The 16,287-nt window shown below is 50.5% G+C and overlaps 1 protein-coding gene across 1 annotated transcript in view; it reads left to right on the plus strand.

The window, feature by feature from the left end:
• Positions 1 to 6,469: 6,469 nt before the first annotated feature.
• SUSD3 (sushi domain containing 3) overlaps positions 6,470 to 16,287 on the plus strand; it is a 35,247-nt gene continuing 25,429 nt past the window's right edge. Inside the window, exon 1 of the mRNA XM_076345889.1 lies at positions 6,470 to 6,554. Within this exon, the coding sequence (XP_076202004.1) occupies positions 6,470 to 6,554 (85 nt within the window). The remainder of the gene's footprint in view (positions 6,555 to 16,287) is intronic.

Below are 16,287 nucleotides of genomic sequence, written 5' to 3' on the forward strand. Positions count from 1 at the left end.
TAGAGCAAGCCTCAGTCCGAACAGTAACCCAATATTTGAATGTCCCATACTTTGGTGTGTTTATGTCAAGGACACCTGATCCTACCTCAGTTCCAAATCCTGTGGGAACGCAAACAGTTTTCTGCTTCGAAATGCCCATCTTTCAGGGGATGGGGGTGAGGGAACCTGAAATTTATCTGTTTCTTCTTCAGGTTCTCACTGCTGGATCCCCCCAGGCCTTGGCGTTTTTTTTTTTTAATAAGCCACTTGCTTTCTGTCTCTCCTTTCTCAGCTCCTCCCATCATTCTTTATTATTTATTCCCCATTCCTTTATGTGTATTAATTCCGATACTGTGCCTCTTAAAAACATCTCTACCAGCTCAAAAGCTGGTATTTGAGCTTAAACAGAGATTGCGAAAGCTCAGCAAACCCGAGGCTGCTTTGCAGCACACTCTCGCCCATTTGTAGCAGGGCCCAGGGCTGTCAAACCCCACAGTGCCATGCAGCGTGCATGTTTGTAATGTAGGGATTTGCATGTTTTTATCATTTATTTTGTTTTCTTATTCCTATAATCAGCACAAACAATTTAAATGGGGAAATAGAATTATCATTATTTGCTTTCCATTATAACGCTAAGAAATTAAGCTGGAGAAGAAAGTGTGACATACGCCAGATTACCACAGGCACCAAATCCCAAACCAAACATGAATTTGTAAGGCCATGTCTGCTTAACTGTAACCATACTGATTAGCTCTGAACAATGCTGGAGGAGATCGTTTGCGTGCGAGTGTACACAGCAACATTTTATCTTGTATTGAAGACATAAACGGCTGTTCTCAGAATGTTTGTTTTTCCAAGCTACTGGCAAAACGGCATGTATATTGATGCCACTTGGCCTGTCGCACTGTATTTATTCATTTCTATTACAGAGGGAACAAAAATGTTCCCTCTTCAAATGAGCTTAACATTTTCAGACACCGATGGGATAAACATAGCTGCGTGTTGCTGTATTTTTCTATACTGTGGCACTGCGCTATACTTAATAGTTCCTGAGCTATGGCCCCACGCAGAATCCACCACCTCCCTAACATCTGGCTACATCTCTTGGGGGAAAAAGTGTAGGGTCACTAGACAAAAGGAAAAGACATTGGGTTTTTTGCAGCATGTGAGCAGGTCACTTGTTATCAGCCACGAGCTGTCACTGCGTGAGCACAGCAAAGCTCTGCGCAGTTGATAGCCCAAGAGTCGGTGCAGGAGCCGAAATGGAGTTTGGCATGGGCACGCAGCTTGCCCCTGGCAGAAATGACTCTCCAGGTCCCTGTGTGCAGTATCCCTCACTCCAAAACCAGATTGGTTTCCCCCGCCCTGAGGAGTTCTCATCATCGTTCGTCTCTGCTGGGAAAAGCAGCCCTTTATTCCCACCTTTAATCACTTTTTTTATTTGTGCAAGGTCCTCTCCTGTTGTGCCATATCTGTTCGAGGTCCTTTGAGAAAAGATTTTGCTGAAAGCCCTTTTATGAAAACCCACGTAGAAAATATCAACTAGATTTTCCCTATCTTCTGGCCTGTTGACTTGTTTAAACATCTCCAGAGGATTTTTGAGATATAACTTACTTCCGTTCATAAAACCCGTGTTGACTTTTCCCCGGTATATTAATGTGTTCACTGATCTTATTTGCTAAAACTTTTTCTGTTATCATGGCTGGTACAGATTTCAGGCTCACCAACCAGTAGTTTCTGAGGTCTCATCTGAAAGAAATCCTTTTAAAAAGCTGGTGTCACATTTCCTCTATTTCAGACCTTGGGTAATCAAAAAGGTTTTAGGTGAGAGGTTATGCACCATCGTTAAAAATTAATTTGGTTATTTCATCTTGAGTTTCTTTTGCACTCTTGCTGAATGCCACCTGCTCTTGTCCCTTTGTCTCCATGTTCCACAGCATCATCTACCATCTTGTGCGTCCCCTCAAAGAGGGGCTCTGGCTTTCCTCCCTATTTTCCTCCAGGGTAAGCAAAGAATTAATTTAGCCTTTCTGCTATGACCTTATCTTCTCTGAGTGCTTCTTTCAGACCCTGATCAAGGATCCCACCAGTTCTCTGACAGACTTCCTGCTTATAGGGCATCCAAAGACAAATTAATGATTCATTTTGATGCTTTTTGCAAATTGTTCTTCCGCCTTTCACGTTTAATCTGCCAGATTTTCTACTTTCCTCATTTGGGCGCATTTTCAGATTTTCAAAAGGATACCTACTTGCTTCTAACAACCTTTTTTCTCTGCTGCTCGGTCCTGCCAGCTTTCCCTTTCTGATCCTTCTCAAGTCCTTGCTGATAAGCAGGTGAGTCCTGCGCCTTCAGCCCAGTGGCCACCAACAGTCTCTGGTCTGTCTGGGAGGATTTGGCTCTCTTGGCTGTTCCTCAGGGGCTGTTTTCTAACGAGGTCCTTTTACCCGTTTCCCTTTTTGAGGTCAGTACAATGGTGGTGAATTGTCCGGCTCCTGTTGCTCTTGCAAAGACGTTGGATCTAGAGTACGTTGCGGTCTGTAACAGGGGCTCAAAGGAGGCAGTCTGAGGTAGATGGTGTGCTCTGGGTCATTTCTCCTCTGGAAGGTTCTTTAAACAGCTGCTCCATGCAGCAGTCCTTGATGGCACCTGAAAATGCAGTCTCCCAGGCAGACCTTGAGCCACACAGGGGTGGCTGAAGCCGTCAGTAACTGTTGTAGTTGAAAGAAAAGGCGAGGGCTCCAGGTTCCAGTTTCACAAAGCCTGGGTCGGAATAACAGCCCCCTGCCAAGGCAAGAGGAAAGAGGCCGCTTTCCCCCTCTGGTTTTGCTGAGTTAGCAGGTTTAGCTGGCACACCTTGCTGTCAGAGCCAGCAGAGGGGCAGGGGTGAAACCTATAGCTGGGAGGAGGAGGAGGAGGAGAAGCTGGGGGACAGAGTGAAACCACCTCCTTTGGGCAGCAGCACACAATGGATTCAGAAGTACCCTGGCAGTTCTTACAACCCAACAGATTATTTCACTGTCACTTCCAAGGGTCTAGTTTTTCTTTCAGGAATTTAATTGCTGAGCCCAAGGAGGACTTTTAGCAATAACATCTATGCATGTGTTATCTGATTAAACAGAAAGCTGTGGCTGAGAGCTACTATCCTTCTTTTCAAGCGTTATTGAATAAGCAACACGACCTGCTCCAGGTGCCTGAGCAATGTAGGCAAACCCAAGTTTCATTGCCTGGGGGTTGAGGGGCTGATGCTCAGCTGCAGCCAGACAGCTCCTGCAGCTGAAAGGGAGAAGGTGGGTAGGGAGGAGGTGGCAGCGGGGCTGGCTGCAGGGAGGGAGAGAGCCAGAGATCAGCTTGCTCCTGCTGGAGGTCTGGAAGGCTGCCACCGCCGGGCTGGGGAGCGTGTCCCTGCCCTGCAGCTAGCCAGGCTCTGCAGCCGCCGGCTAAGCAGGCAGCGAGGCGATGGGGACTGTCGCTTCAGCAGTCTTGTGCCCTTGGCATGCCCTGAGCCAGCCTTAATAACTGGGATTAGAAGACAGACGGCGTCTTAGGGCAGCTTAGTGAAATCCAACAGTTAAACAATCCCTACACAAAGGCAACAAGTGACTAGCTGGGATTGCACAGCTTCCCCAACCCTGAAGCCGAAATAAAGGGTCCAGCAGGGAAAAACTGGGCTGCAGCATGGAAACTTTCATCATTTTTAAGATGCGCTCTCTGTTCTCTTCCTTCTCTCTCACCTTTTTTTCTTGTGTTTGTTCCCACTATACTGGTGAGATTTTTTTTTTTACTAAATTCAAAGCGTATTTGCATGGGAAGGGTGGCTTTAAAAGTGAAATCATGTCGCCGTTGTTGATGATGGCAGATGACCTTACTCGGGCAAAATTCCCTTTTATTACAGCTGGATTTTAAGTAAGGATTGTAGACATTGGGTCAATGGAGTTGGCCACCTTCTCCATTAAAATCATCAGCAAGACTTCCACTGATGGCAAGCACTAAGCCCCCCCAGCTCCCCCCCACAAGCACTCGCCCTGAAGCCAGGGAGATGAGTTACCTCCTGGGAGGTTACAGCCAGAGCCAGGGCTGCTCTTCGCTTGCGGTGCTCCAGGGCACGCTACGCAAAACCACCTCTGTTGGGTTATGACTTCCATTACAGAGGAAAACCAGATGTTGATATGAGGTGAGTGGGATTCAGATGCTGCTTCTGAACTTGCTTCTGTAAGTGCCTGTAAGGAAAGATTTGACTTGCAACACAGTTGTGTTCAGCTATAATTGCATAATAGCAGTTGCAGTAACAATGGCTTAAGGAAAAAATTACTTCTCTGTCTTTGGTACTCCTCTGGCTTCACAGACATGAAGGACTTGATTGCAGGAGCTATAGTTCCTTGTTGACTTAAATTAGATTTTTGAGTATTCGGCATTACTGGAAATGCAGGCCTAATTCGTAAGCTGCAGCATTTTCAAAAATGCTGTTCTTTTGCTATAATGTGACCAAGTATTACTTTTAAAATATGTTTGAGTTGTAGAGATGGAAATAGCAGTCCGTTATACCTGCGATATTTCTATGGACCCCCTGCCAAACAAGCTCACAGGAAAGAGTGCTATGTCCAGTAGCACAGAGTAGCTGTGTCACCACTACCCATGGGTACGATCCTGCTCCATTTGATGCTGCCAGAAGAGCCTTAGGAGATTTTTCTCAGTCTATTTGGGTTTGGTGCATCTTGGAATTTCATCTCTCCAATCTGCTCCTGCAGACTTTTTTCCTTCTAATTCCATGTGAAAAAAATGAGAGGGTAAAACAAGCGGAGTGAGCGTTAATAGCCACAGTGTTTAGTGTGGGCCCCAGCCCATATGCTCAGCACCATCAAGCAGAGCTCCTTCAGAAGAGCCTGCTGTTCCTCCTCTTGCTTTTCCTGGACACACAGTGCAAAAAGTACTGAAGTACTTTTCTGAATCTACTGCCAGTGTCAGCAAATCAATGATCTCACTGGACACTGCTGAGACCCAAACTCACTCGTTTGAGGTAATGCTGCTAGGGTAATAAGTGACTGTGGCTGATACGGCCAGGGTGTGCTAGGCACAGTATTACACACGAAGTGGGTGCAAGGCGCTTGGGCTTCACCGAATAGCCTGTGCGTGTCGGGTGTGTGCTGTCCAGCTCCCAGGTAGGGAGATGATGGATCTTGGCACTATCCGGTGAGTTTAGTTTCAGATCCTGGTGAAAATAAACACAACTTTGAAGACCGTAAGCTGCATGTACGTGAGAGACGCGGCTCCTGGCATATAACGGCCCAACGAGCAGTAGGCAGCGTGTTTGGAATGAGAAGACCGGACCCACGAGACCAGCCCGCCCCACCTGAGGCTCTCCGGGCTGCGAGCACCGCCGCGGCCGCGCTGGGAGCCGAGGGCAGGCGGCGGGGGGCAGGCAGCGGGGGGGCGGCAGGCAGGGCAGGGCAGGCAGCGGGGGGCAGGCAGGGCAGGGCAGGCAGCGGGGGGTGCAGGCAGGGCAGGGCAGGCAGCGGGGGTGTGCAGGCAGGGCAGGCGGCGGGGGGGCAGGCGTGTGGGGGGGGTGCAGGCAGGGCAGGGCAGGCGGCGGGGGGGGTGCAGGCAGGGCAGGGCAGGCGGCGGGGGGGGGGGTGCAGGCAGGGCAGGGCAGGCGGCGGGGGGGCAGGCAGGGCAGGGCAGGCGTGGGGGGGGGGTGCAGGCAGGGCAGGGCAGGCGGCGGGGGGGCAGGCGGCGGGGGGGGGTGCAGGCAGGGCAGGCGGCGGGGGGGCAGGCAGGGCAGGGCAGGGCAGGGCAGGCGGCGGGGGGGCAGGCAGGGCAGGGCAGGCGTGGGGGGGGGGTGCAGGCAGGGCAGGGCAGGCGGCGGGGGGGCAGGCGGCGGGGGGGGGGTGCAGGCAGGGCAGGCGTGGGGGGGGGGTGCAGGCAGGGCAGGGCAGGGCAGGCGGCGGGGGGCAGGCAGCGGGGGTGCAGGCAGGGCAGGCGGCGGGGGGCAGGCAGCGGGGGTGCAGGCAGGGCAGGCGGCGGGGGGGTGCAGGCAGGGCAGGGCAGACAGCCCCCTGCCCGGCGCCGCGGGGCGGTGCCGCATCCCCCCCCGGCCGCTCCGGGGGAGCCGTGGGGGTCGGGAGAGGACGGGCTGAGCGCGGGGCGCCGGTGGGGGCAGCCCCCGGGGGTGTGTCACAGCACGGCGTTGCCCGGTGCCCCGGGGCCGCAGCGGGCTGCGAGAACCGCTCCGGCGGCGCCTGGGCTCCCGCCAGCCCCGAGCAGCCGCCGCCTCCCGCCTTCCTCCTCCCCCTCCTCCTCCCGCTCCGCGGGTGCCGGCGGAGGGGCCGCGGGGCGGGCGCCCGGCGCGGGCTGGCGGGGCCGCGGCGGCGGCTCCCGCGGGACGGCGCCCCCCAGCCCCGGCCCGGCCCGGCCCCGGCGGAGGGCGGGCGGAGGCGGGCGCGGGCTGCACCTGCCGGGGAGGCGCGGGGCGGCGCGGCTGGGCTCGGCGGAGCCATGCCGGCAGCCACGGCGCCGGGGCTGGACGTGCCGCGGACCGCCGCGCCCGGGCGGGACAGCGGCGGCCCTCGCGGATACACAGGTACGAGCGCGGCCGCGGCCCCGGCCCCGGCCCCGGCCCCGGCCCTGCAGGGTCCCGCATCCTTCCGCGCACAAGTTCCTTCCTGCGTCGCACCGGGAGGGGGGGATGCTAACGGGGGCAGCGGCGGACCCCGGGCAGGGTGCGGGATCCCCCCCCCGCGTAGCGATGCGGGGTACTCGGGGCAGGATGAGGGACCCCCTGGGCAGACGTGCGTGTCCCCCGGGAAGGGACGCGGGACCCCCCGGCCAGGGTTGCGTGATCCCCCCCCCCGCCTTCAGCTCCGGACCCCCCCCTCCAGGCAGGGCACCCTCCCCGTCATCCTCTGTGCCCGCTGCGGGGCCGGTCCCTGCGGCCGCGGAGGACGGGGGGGGGCACCTGGCCCCCACCCTGAAGTTCTCGGGGACACAGCGCCTCGGGGCGAGTGTCCCAGAGCCGCCCCGGGCACGGGAGGGGGCTTGGCGGGCTCCCGGCGGCCCTGAAACGGCTCTGCCGGGGCGTTCCGGGTGCCGAGCGGGGAACGACGGCTCCTGCGGAGAGAGGCTGCGGTGACAGCTCTGGGGGTGCGGGGTCAGGCAGGGTGAGGGCCTCCCCGGGCACCCCCAGGGATGGGTGTCTAAGCAAGGCTTCATACAGCAGCCCCCTCCCCAGAGCCACCCCAGCGGGTCACCCCAGATGCCTCCGGAGGTGGCTACTGGAGCCCCGGTAGCAATTTGGGGAAACAGCCCTGCATGGGGTGTCCTGCGCTGGAGGGCCTGGCGAGGTGGCAGCTCGCTGCCTGGGCCTCCGCTGTGGTTTAATTGCTCTAAATAGGAAGCACGGGGGTTAATTTATGGGAGTTTGGAGTCGGCTCACTTGAGTGGATGTGGGGTGCTGCGGTGGCGAGTGACTCGCAGCTGTGAGGGCTGGGCAAACGTGAAACCAAGTATACTTTTAAAGAGGGAAGGGGTACGGTACATACCTTCTTGCAGCCTGTTGGAAGCTGCTGGTCCTCAAAGAAATCATCTCTGGGCAAATGTAAGTTGACTGGGTAGAAAATGAAGATATCCGTGTTTTAATGGAATAGGATAATACACCGAGGAGTGGCATGAGAAACCAGTCAAAGCTTTTTTACTTCCTTTTCTCTCTCTTCCCCCTCAGTTTTGTTACTCAATTTGATCATACCATCCTTTCAAAACCTCTTTTGACTCGAATGGGTCTGATTAACTTGATGGTAATGGAAACTGATAGAGGGTCTGGCCCTGACGCAGGTGGGATGTGCACACTGCACGGGGGCTGTAGCCTCTGCGAGTTTCTGGGTCCGGGAGGGAGTCAGAGCCGCGGCCTCCAGCTCCGCTGGCTCGGGCAGCGGGAGCCGCCTGGTCGCAGCCCCAGCGAGCTCTGAAGCCTGGGAGCAAGGTTGGGTGGAAGGAGCCTGCAGGAGCTCGGTGCGGCTGCGGGTGAGCTGCTTTCGGCGTAGCGCCGCTCGCCCAGGTTTCTCCCTGCCACACTGCAGATCGCAGGGTAGACAGGTTTTTTCCCTGGCTTCAGTGCAAGCAGGGCTGAGCGCTCCTGAAATTCAGGGACCTCCTTCTCCTTCGCAGCCTGTCCCCACGTATCCCCGCGACTTAATTTGCTCGTGCAGTTCTAACAGACCTTATCAATGACCTGGTTTTGTTGTGCTGATAGAAATGAGCAAACGTGTTTGGGCTAACAGTGTAGCAATGCTTTAAATTGCATCCACTGAATGTGCTTAACTGTGCATTTAATTTGAATTTAATAGAGCAGTTCATTTTAAAAATGTGAAACAAGTTCTGGGAAACCTACTTAGAGAATTAACAACTCAAACACAAGTGTAGACCCTGTTGCTCTAGTTTCATGCTAATGTTACTCATTATTGACTTTTTTCGTTTGTAAAATCATGTCTATTTGGCTGCTTTTCTTTGTTGTGTCAAATTGTCTTCTGGGGCTAGATTTGCCCACAATTAAGGTGAGGTTTGGAAGTGGCATGTCCCATGTTACACTCAGCCTTTCTGTTCCTGCCTAGGCTAATCTTGCCCTACGTAGATCTGTGGCAAAACTCCCAGAAATGTGGGATCCACCAAAAAAAAAATTGGCATTCAGACTAGAATTCCACCCTCGGTTAATCCCTCAGGTATCTACAAACCTGGCTTCTCTCAGCTATGTCTCCAACCAGAACAACAAACTCCATTTTTTCCAAACCAACTACACCAAAACTGTGGAGCAGGAGTTCTTAGTAAGGTGCAAAATTGGAGTAAAAAGGGAGTACGCAGGATCAGGGCATGGCTATGCCTGCACGTAGCTGCTGCATCTGTTGTAGGACCAGTGGAGATGCTTGTGGCAGACGGGGCTTTGCCAGACCTTTGCTGGGTGTCGTGCTCCCCCGTCCCCTCTCCTGTCATTGCCCTGCTACTTTATGGAGGTTTGTCTTGGCCTTCACCGTCTGTGCAGATTTCACCTTCGTTAAATACCCGTTTGTTACTACAAATGTATTGAGTTAGGTGGACGTGCTGCTGTTAAATCCGAGTGGCTTAGATAGCTAAAATTATGACTACTTGTTGTATAATTTTAAATTAAACTCATGTTCAGGATGCTTAATTTAAAATGCGACCGTTGTATTTATGCAGCAGTATTTGCTGGAGAAGTAACCTCTAGAGAAAGCCGATAGCAACTGTTATACAGTATCATTCATTGTATCATGTTATTACTGGTGATCATTTTTCATGCTGCTTTGATTGAATGCCCCCCTTGTAAAAATTTCAGGCCGTGAGCGATAGGGTGATAATAAAGATTTGCACGGACAAACTCCCTCACGCGTTCCTTTTGCAGAGGATGAAAAAAAAAAAATGTGCCAAGATTTCTGTTTGAATTAACGCGTGAATGAGAGAGAAGTTAAACAAAGTTCCTTGGCACAGCCTGATGTCTTACAGCTTCCTGAAACACAGCTGTGAAATTCAAACACCCTCTGCTTTTCCTGGTCTTGCCTACTTTTTGAGGACTGGTTTCTCCCTCTGACAGTCTCACCTTGAGCAGGGAGAACGGTACCACCCTCTGCTCGAGGAGGTTCAGCAGCGGAGGAGCTGCAAAAGGAGCTGTGGGAGCCTGACTTACGCCTTGGGAAGGTCAGCGTGTCGCTCATATATTCTGCGCATCAGAAGGGCAAACGTGCAGAGCAGGAGCATGGCGTGGGGGAAGAGTGCAGCAAACGTCTCGAAGCTGAGAAGAAGCCTTCTTCAATTCAGCCTCTTATATTTTTAAATGATACAGATGCTTTTATGTGTTCCATATCGTACTGTGTTTGTTTTGCTGTCACAGCAGCATTACAGTATTATTGCCTTTCTGCGGTAGTTTACTATGGACGGATACTCATCGACCGTCTCTTGCCAGGCTCGTTATATTATCTGGAAAAGCCTCTGAAATTCTGAAATGCTCATGTAAGCGGTGACCTGAGCGCTTTCCTGCCCTGTGGGAATTGCCATGAAGCGGGGGTGCTGTCGTCAGCCCAGCCACTGCGTTGCCACTGAGTTGCTGTTGCCTCTGAAGCTGCTCAAATTATACTGGGGGCTCTTTGGGTGAAATAGGAAAAAGAGGAAGGAGTAATGAAGGTGTATCATTATTTTTAGTCTCCGTGTTGCTGAAGCTAGGGGCTCTGGCCCTCTGTTTTTCCAGGGTGGTACCTTGGTTTTTGCTGTGATTCCTCCATCATTCCTTAATGCAATCCTGTAGCTCTTTCAGACTGGGGCAGCACATACTTCTACAAACATATACATGTACGAACACATCGGTGCAGCCACAGACAGAGGGAGTGTAGGAAAGAAATACAGAACACGACAGAAAGAATCGTTATGCCAGGTTATAAATCAGTAGGTCTCTTGCTGCTGGGTTGTTGTCTGTAGCTGTGGTTCTGCTTCGTCCCTCTGCCTTCCCAAACCAGGGAAGAAGAGAGGCTGCCTAAGGTAAGGTGGAACGTGCTGCTGAGGTGAATGCTACCTCCAGACCAAGTCATGGAAGAAATTATCTAGCAGACACCATTTAAGGGAAGAGACTTAATCTCTGGCTTAGGACAGACACAAGCAGCAGTTTGCTGGAGGGTGGAAGAGGTATCACCATGGATTTGCTCGGTTATACTCTGGGTGACTGTTGGTGGCCATGGTGGATGTAGCTACCAGGCTGGATGTATCGTCTTTGGCCTGGCTTGAGGTGTCTGGTCTTTTGTTAGGAGCAACTTTTTTTTCTGAAGTGAGTTTCCTTGCCAGTGCAGAATCATGTCACTGAGAACTTACAGTTGCTCTTCCAGGAAAGCAAAAGCAAAGCTGTTCTTCGAAGCCAAGAGCACTGCTGCTCTGCAGAGAGGCTGCAAGGAGGTTTCTCAGCTTGTTCCTGCAATCCTGAGGCTGGGAAGGAAAACATTGATCCTGAATTTCCATTTCCACAGGGCAGGACGTGACACAACTTGGAATACATGGGCTTGTAATTTCTTCAGGGTTATTTCTCCTTCCTTTTTCTCCCATGAGATCGAAGTGAAAACCTTTTATTAAATAAAGTAAAAGAAGTGACAGTTGCAGAATTTCAGCTAATTGGTTTTATCTCCTGTACTGCAAGATGCTAATCTTAGTGGTTAGGCATTTGCACTGGGCATTGTTACTGCTTTGAGGGAATGATTTTTGTGCTTGTCATAAAAACTCTAGAATGGTACAAAATAGAGAAGGAAAAGAGTTATTAGGTCTTCTGGCACAGTCCTCCAAGCTGCGAGATTGTTCTCTGTGGTATTCTCCAATACTTTGTCCTAGCTACTTTTAAATTACCTAGGTTATAGAGATTAATTATGTCTAGACTTCTGAATTTCAGCTAGGGAATGAAGTGAGCTGGATGTTTTGGACCCAAAGCATTGATATTTCAAAAATCAGAAGTCAGCCTCAAAACACAGAAAACCACCCAAATGACATCTGATAATCCAGCACTTTCTGGGTTAGTTGTGACCAGAAACGTGGTCCATTTTGAAGGGCCGAAACGCTGCCGGTTTGGCTGTTCCACTGAGGTCTTTGGACTCCCGTGAGAAAGCGGAGCCTCCCAATGCAAGTCTGCAACTCTGCAACAAAGAGAATTTTAACTGTGCTGAAATTAGCACTATTTAGCTTATTTAGTCATGATTACCACTGCCTTTTTATGTGCCTGGCACTACAGAATCTTGCCTTCAATAATTTGACGGGTACAAGCCAACATGTAGGACAGTTGCTAGTTTTCACTTAGGCATTTTATTGACACGCTGTCTTTCAAATGCCGTCGCAGATAAGCAAGTGTGTTATTCTGAGGAGCAGTTTTGACTAGCTCAGTGGATCAAAAGATTGACAAAGAGATGATTTTGCAGTCTTGGTGGAAGTCTGCCTCTCTGGCGTTTTGTTTGTTTTAAGATGACAGTGAGAAATGCAGAAGTTGCAGAATGAGCAACCGCTCACCAAAATAAATCAATTCCTGTATCTGTTGAGGGTCTCGGAGACGGGGTTGAGCTGGTGCCTGGTTTACGTACAGGCTTTTGCCAGCAGAGCAGAGCCTGGCAGGTGCAGAGGTGCTGGCCCAACAGCCCCTGGGCTGCTCGGGAAGGCAGCGCTCGCAGCTGCATCAGCGTAAATCGGAGCAGCAGCGGCTGGTAGAAACACTCGTAGAGGAGGAGGATGGGTTAAGTGCTTGCTTTTCCTCTAACAGAGCTGGAAGTGATTATTAAGTTATTACTTCTAGGATGAAATAAAGCCGAACACAATGCTGCTCACATGTACAAGTCTCCTAAGCAGAGAGTCTTTGATTGTGAATTATTTTGAGGAGGGGTGAAAATGGGGACAGGAGCTTAGGTGAAGGCAGGAGATGGTGTACAAAAACCTGAGCGCACGTGTGGGCTGGGAGACAGTGTTGGGGAATATGTTTTGGGCTGGGGTGGCCGAAGAAGGTGCAAGGAGGGAGTTTTGTTGTTTGATTTCTCCCGTTCAGGAGAGCAGAAATTTATGCCTTCATGTAAAAGAGCAGAATTATACCCAGGAGAGTTTCTCCTCAGAGCTGCAGTAATCTCCAAGACTACAACCTTGCTAGCTGGTTGGGTCAGACGAGGCGTCTGGACTGGACACACAGGATTTGCTTTGCTCTAAAAGAGGTGCCCCACAAAGCCAGTGGCACTTTTACATAGGCAAGAGAGAGCTCTGGTGTTGGGCCCATTATCGTTAATAAATACAGAAATATAAATTGGGACTAAGTTTTTCACTCATTTTAAATATGAATCCGAGACTATCCTTGCCCCGTATTCTGGCCGTCCAAAAGCTGCCAGTGATTTAGCTGAATTACCTGATGCAGATCTTAGTTTCTTAGACACGTGCAGTACAAGAAAGGGAAGGGCATGGGGCTGCTGTCCTTTGATCTACTCACTTAAACTACTTGTCATTCTGCGTATAACTCACCTGCAATCATTGACTTTTTTAATGGGAAAAAGTAAACACAATGGACTGGTTCCCTGTCCTTTTACTGGCATCCCCGTCAATCTTCATGCCTTCTTTCACTAATTCCTCTGGCCGGGGAGGCCGAAAGCAGATGTGCTTATTGACTCGTACCGTTAATCATTGCCGTGCTTGAATGGTTTCTGGCAGGATGCTGCGTGACTTTCACACGTTGCAGTTTTGCAGGTTGCTTTCGTGTCCGTGGCCAAGCTCCTGGCTGCGTGCCCCTCTGCTGTCATGGGTGAAGCCTAGGAACAGGAAAGCCGAACCCAGCAGCAAAAAAAAAAAAGGAGAGAAGAAAAATAAAAAGTGATGAAACTGCAGAGAAGGTTTTTAAATCTGGCTGTTAGTTTCTCAGTCCATGAATGATTTCTATCACCATAATAAATTGCATGCTATTGCTAACTTTTTCAGACTGGTGTCTAAAAAAAATCAATTATTCACAGAAATTCTTGCTGACAGTTGCGAGTGCCGGGTCACAGCTCTGTGGTGCACATTTAGCAGCTTAACACAGCAAACCAAGTACAGGAACAGCTCAGTTTGCTATTGGGAAGGAAAAAGGACTTGCAGAAGCCAAAACAGGCCAGCCAGGGAGAGAAAATGCAGGCAAGGTCTCTATCATTCAGGTTGGTTTTGCTTAACAGGATGGTTGGAAATTCCCCTAGAAAACAAACGAACCTATATTCAATAGCCCATTTTAAAACAAGAAAGTAGTTTCAAAGAGAAAAGGTTGAAAAGTTTCTGTATTCTTTACAAATAAGTTCTTTGTGCAAATGTAATTCCTATGTTTTGGGCCTTTTTGGCCAAAAATGAGCATGTAACCATCAAGTAGCAAGCATTTCTGGTCCACCTAAAATTTCATGTTGGGCGTGAATTTTCTAATGCCTGAAGTGGTTTTTGGGCAGCTCTGGACCCTTCCCACTCGAGCATTTTTCAGTCAAGGCAGCGTCGGTGCAGCGCTCGCCTCGTGTTTCCCCCACCGGCAGGGATTTCTGCCGTCCACCGAGGTTGTGCCCAGCCTGGCAAACGTCACGCAGAAGCAAGAGGCCATCGGCCGCATCACCGAGGGACATCTGCTCTTATCAGCCATGTTCATTACCCCGAGCGTGTTTGCACGCCGCTGTAGGCAAACCAGACCAAACGGTTGCTGCAGGCAGATAACCCGGAGCCGTCACTGGCTGCGCGGGGGCCAAACAACTGCTGGGCTGAGCTCCGTTTCTCCCTCGTGCCCGGGCGAGTGGTGAGGAGTGGGAGTGTGTCAGGGTGCGGGCGATAGACACATGGGGATGCTGCCCTCCTTCCAGGGGGACGTTGCAGGAGGGCTCCCCAAAGGGCGGCCGAGCGGGCGGCAGCGCAGGGGGCTCCTGCGGGGCACGAGCAGCAGCCTCTGCCCCGTCGAATTGTCCAGTAGGGCATCCTTCATCCTTCATCCATCTACGGCTCCTAACAGACACATGCTTTCCTTGTGAAAATAGGTTTCTTTTGGCTTCTCCAGTGGATAGCTTTTCAAGGAATTGCTGAATTTCTACCCTGTCTATTGCAAATTAAATAGACTATTGAAAACCATGTTAAAAGCAGGAGGTGTCTGATGTTGCCAGGGCATGGTATTCAGACTCATTTTTCCATCAGGTGTGTTCAGATAATAATTTTCTACCCTGTACCCTTTAATTCCCGAGACTCTTAGCTTTGCTCTGCCCAGCTCTCTTGCTCGTCCGTGCAGCCCACTGGGGGTCACCAGAAGCACCAGTGATTTATATATTGAATCTGTAGATCCAGAGCTTAATGGACAACATTGCAGCTGGTTTCTCTCTATTTTAGCTTCCTCATCTGCAAGAAGCAGTAAAATCTGAATCTTGCTCAGTTTACCGAAGATCTATTGAAATGTTTAATTTTGGCGACAAAACTTCGATAATTATTAAGGGAAGCCAGAAAATGTTGGATTTGTTACCAGCTGGCTTTCAGGTTAAATATAAAATTGATCCACTTAGGTGTTAAAAAAAAAGTTCTCTGCTCTACAGAGAAAAAGCCGAAGGGTTTTGCAGAGATCCTTAGAGGTGCTAAACCATTTTGTAGGTGAAAAGCCACAGAGCTGAAGCTTTTCTGACAGCGAGCCCTTTTCTTGGGCCCATTGGTAGGATGAGTGCTGATAAGACATTTCTATTAGAACTGGCTGGACAAGGTGATTTTGACATTTTTCTTTTTTCTGCGTTTTAAAGGGAACAAAAGCAAGAGAGCGGATTCTGTCAGAGCATCCCCTTTCAGACAAAAGGGTCAGGTTTTCCAATTCAAGTTCCTACAGCTCAAGTGCCCGCAGCCTTCCCCAGCCCCAGAAATGCCCGTCATCATCTCTGCCTGAAGGGAGGTTGCTGAAATAGTTTCACTCTCGTAAGCGGTTGTTGGTTCTCTCTCACGTCAGGCTCCTGTATGAGCATGGAGAAGGGCTCGCCAAAGACAGACTGCTGGTAAAACTTGTCTGTTTTCCTCTTGATACCTGATACCTCTTAGCAAGGTGCTAAATATTGAGTTGGATGCTGAAATTTGGATTTCCCAAAATCATTGGCCTTCTGTAGCATATTTGTTTAACTTTTATTTCGTTTGCGGTGATTGTTTTCTTGCAGTTACTGTGATGATGAGAAATGCTTTGAGCATTGGTCCAAGATAATCTCTTATCTCGACTATGGACAAGGGAAAATTTTAACATTTCTGGTCATCATAGTTCCACTGGAAAATATACAGGGTCTGGTTAATGGAGCCCACGTATCGTATCGCTTTGCACTGTCTGCAGAAATGTTACAGTTGGCTGCACAGGTTTAACGAATGAGAGGTTATTCATGAGCACTGGGGAAAAATAATGACGAAAGTTGAAAATATAAACCTGCAGACTTCACCGGCCTGATGTTTCATGAAGGACACTTCCACCAGCAAGGCTGTGCCTCTCAAAACATGGCTGAGGGAAGGTGCGGGGATGCTCCTAGTCTTTGTTATTCCCTGGAGAGAAGGAAAATGATATAGAAACAGATTCCTGACCTGCAAATTTCAAATTCAGAGTTGAGCTGATGGATTCATTTGCCTTGCTTTATGTTTCTCACATCCCTGATTCTGTTTGGCTTTCCCTAAAAGATGGGGTGACAGATCCTGGGGTAACACTCACATCTTGCTTTGGATTTGAACCTCTCCAGAGACTGCGGGTGTAGAGATGCACGGGGGAGGCTGAGGACCATCTGTAGAAGACTGTGGTATTGTGTAACCAGTTACTT

The sequence above is a fragment of the Aptenodytes patagonicus genome, chromosome 8 (genome assembly GCF_965638725.1).
Source record: "Aptenodytes patagonicus chromosome 8, bAptPat1.pri.cur, whole genome shotgun sequence".
In the NCBI taxonomy this organism is placed as follows: domain Eukaryota; kingdom Metazoa; phylum Chordata; class Aves; order Sphenisciformes; family Spheniscidae; genus Aptenodytes; species Aptenodytes patagonicus.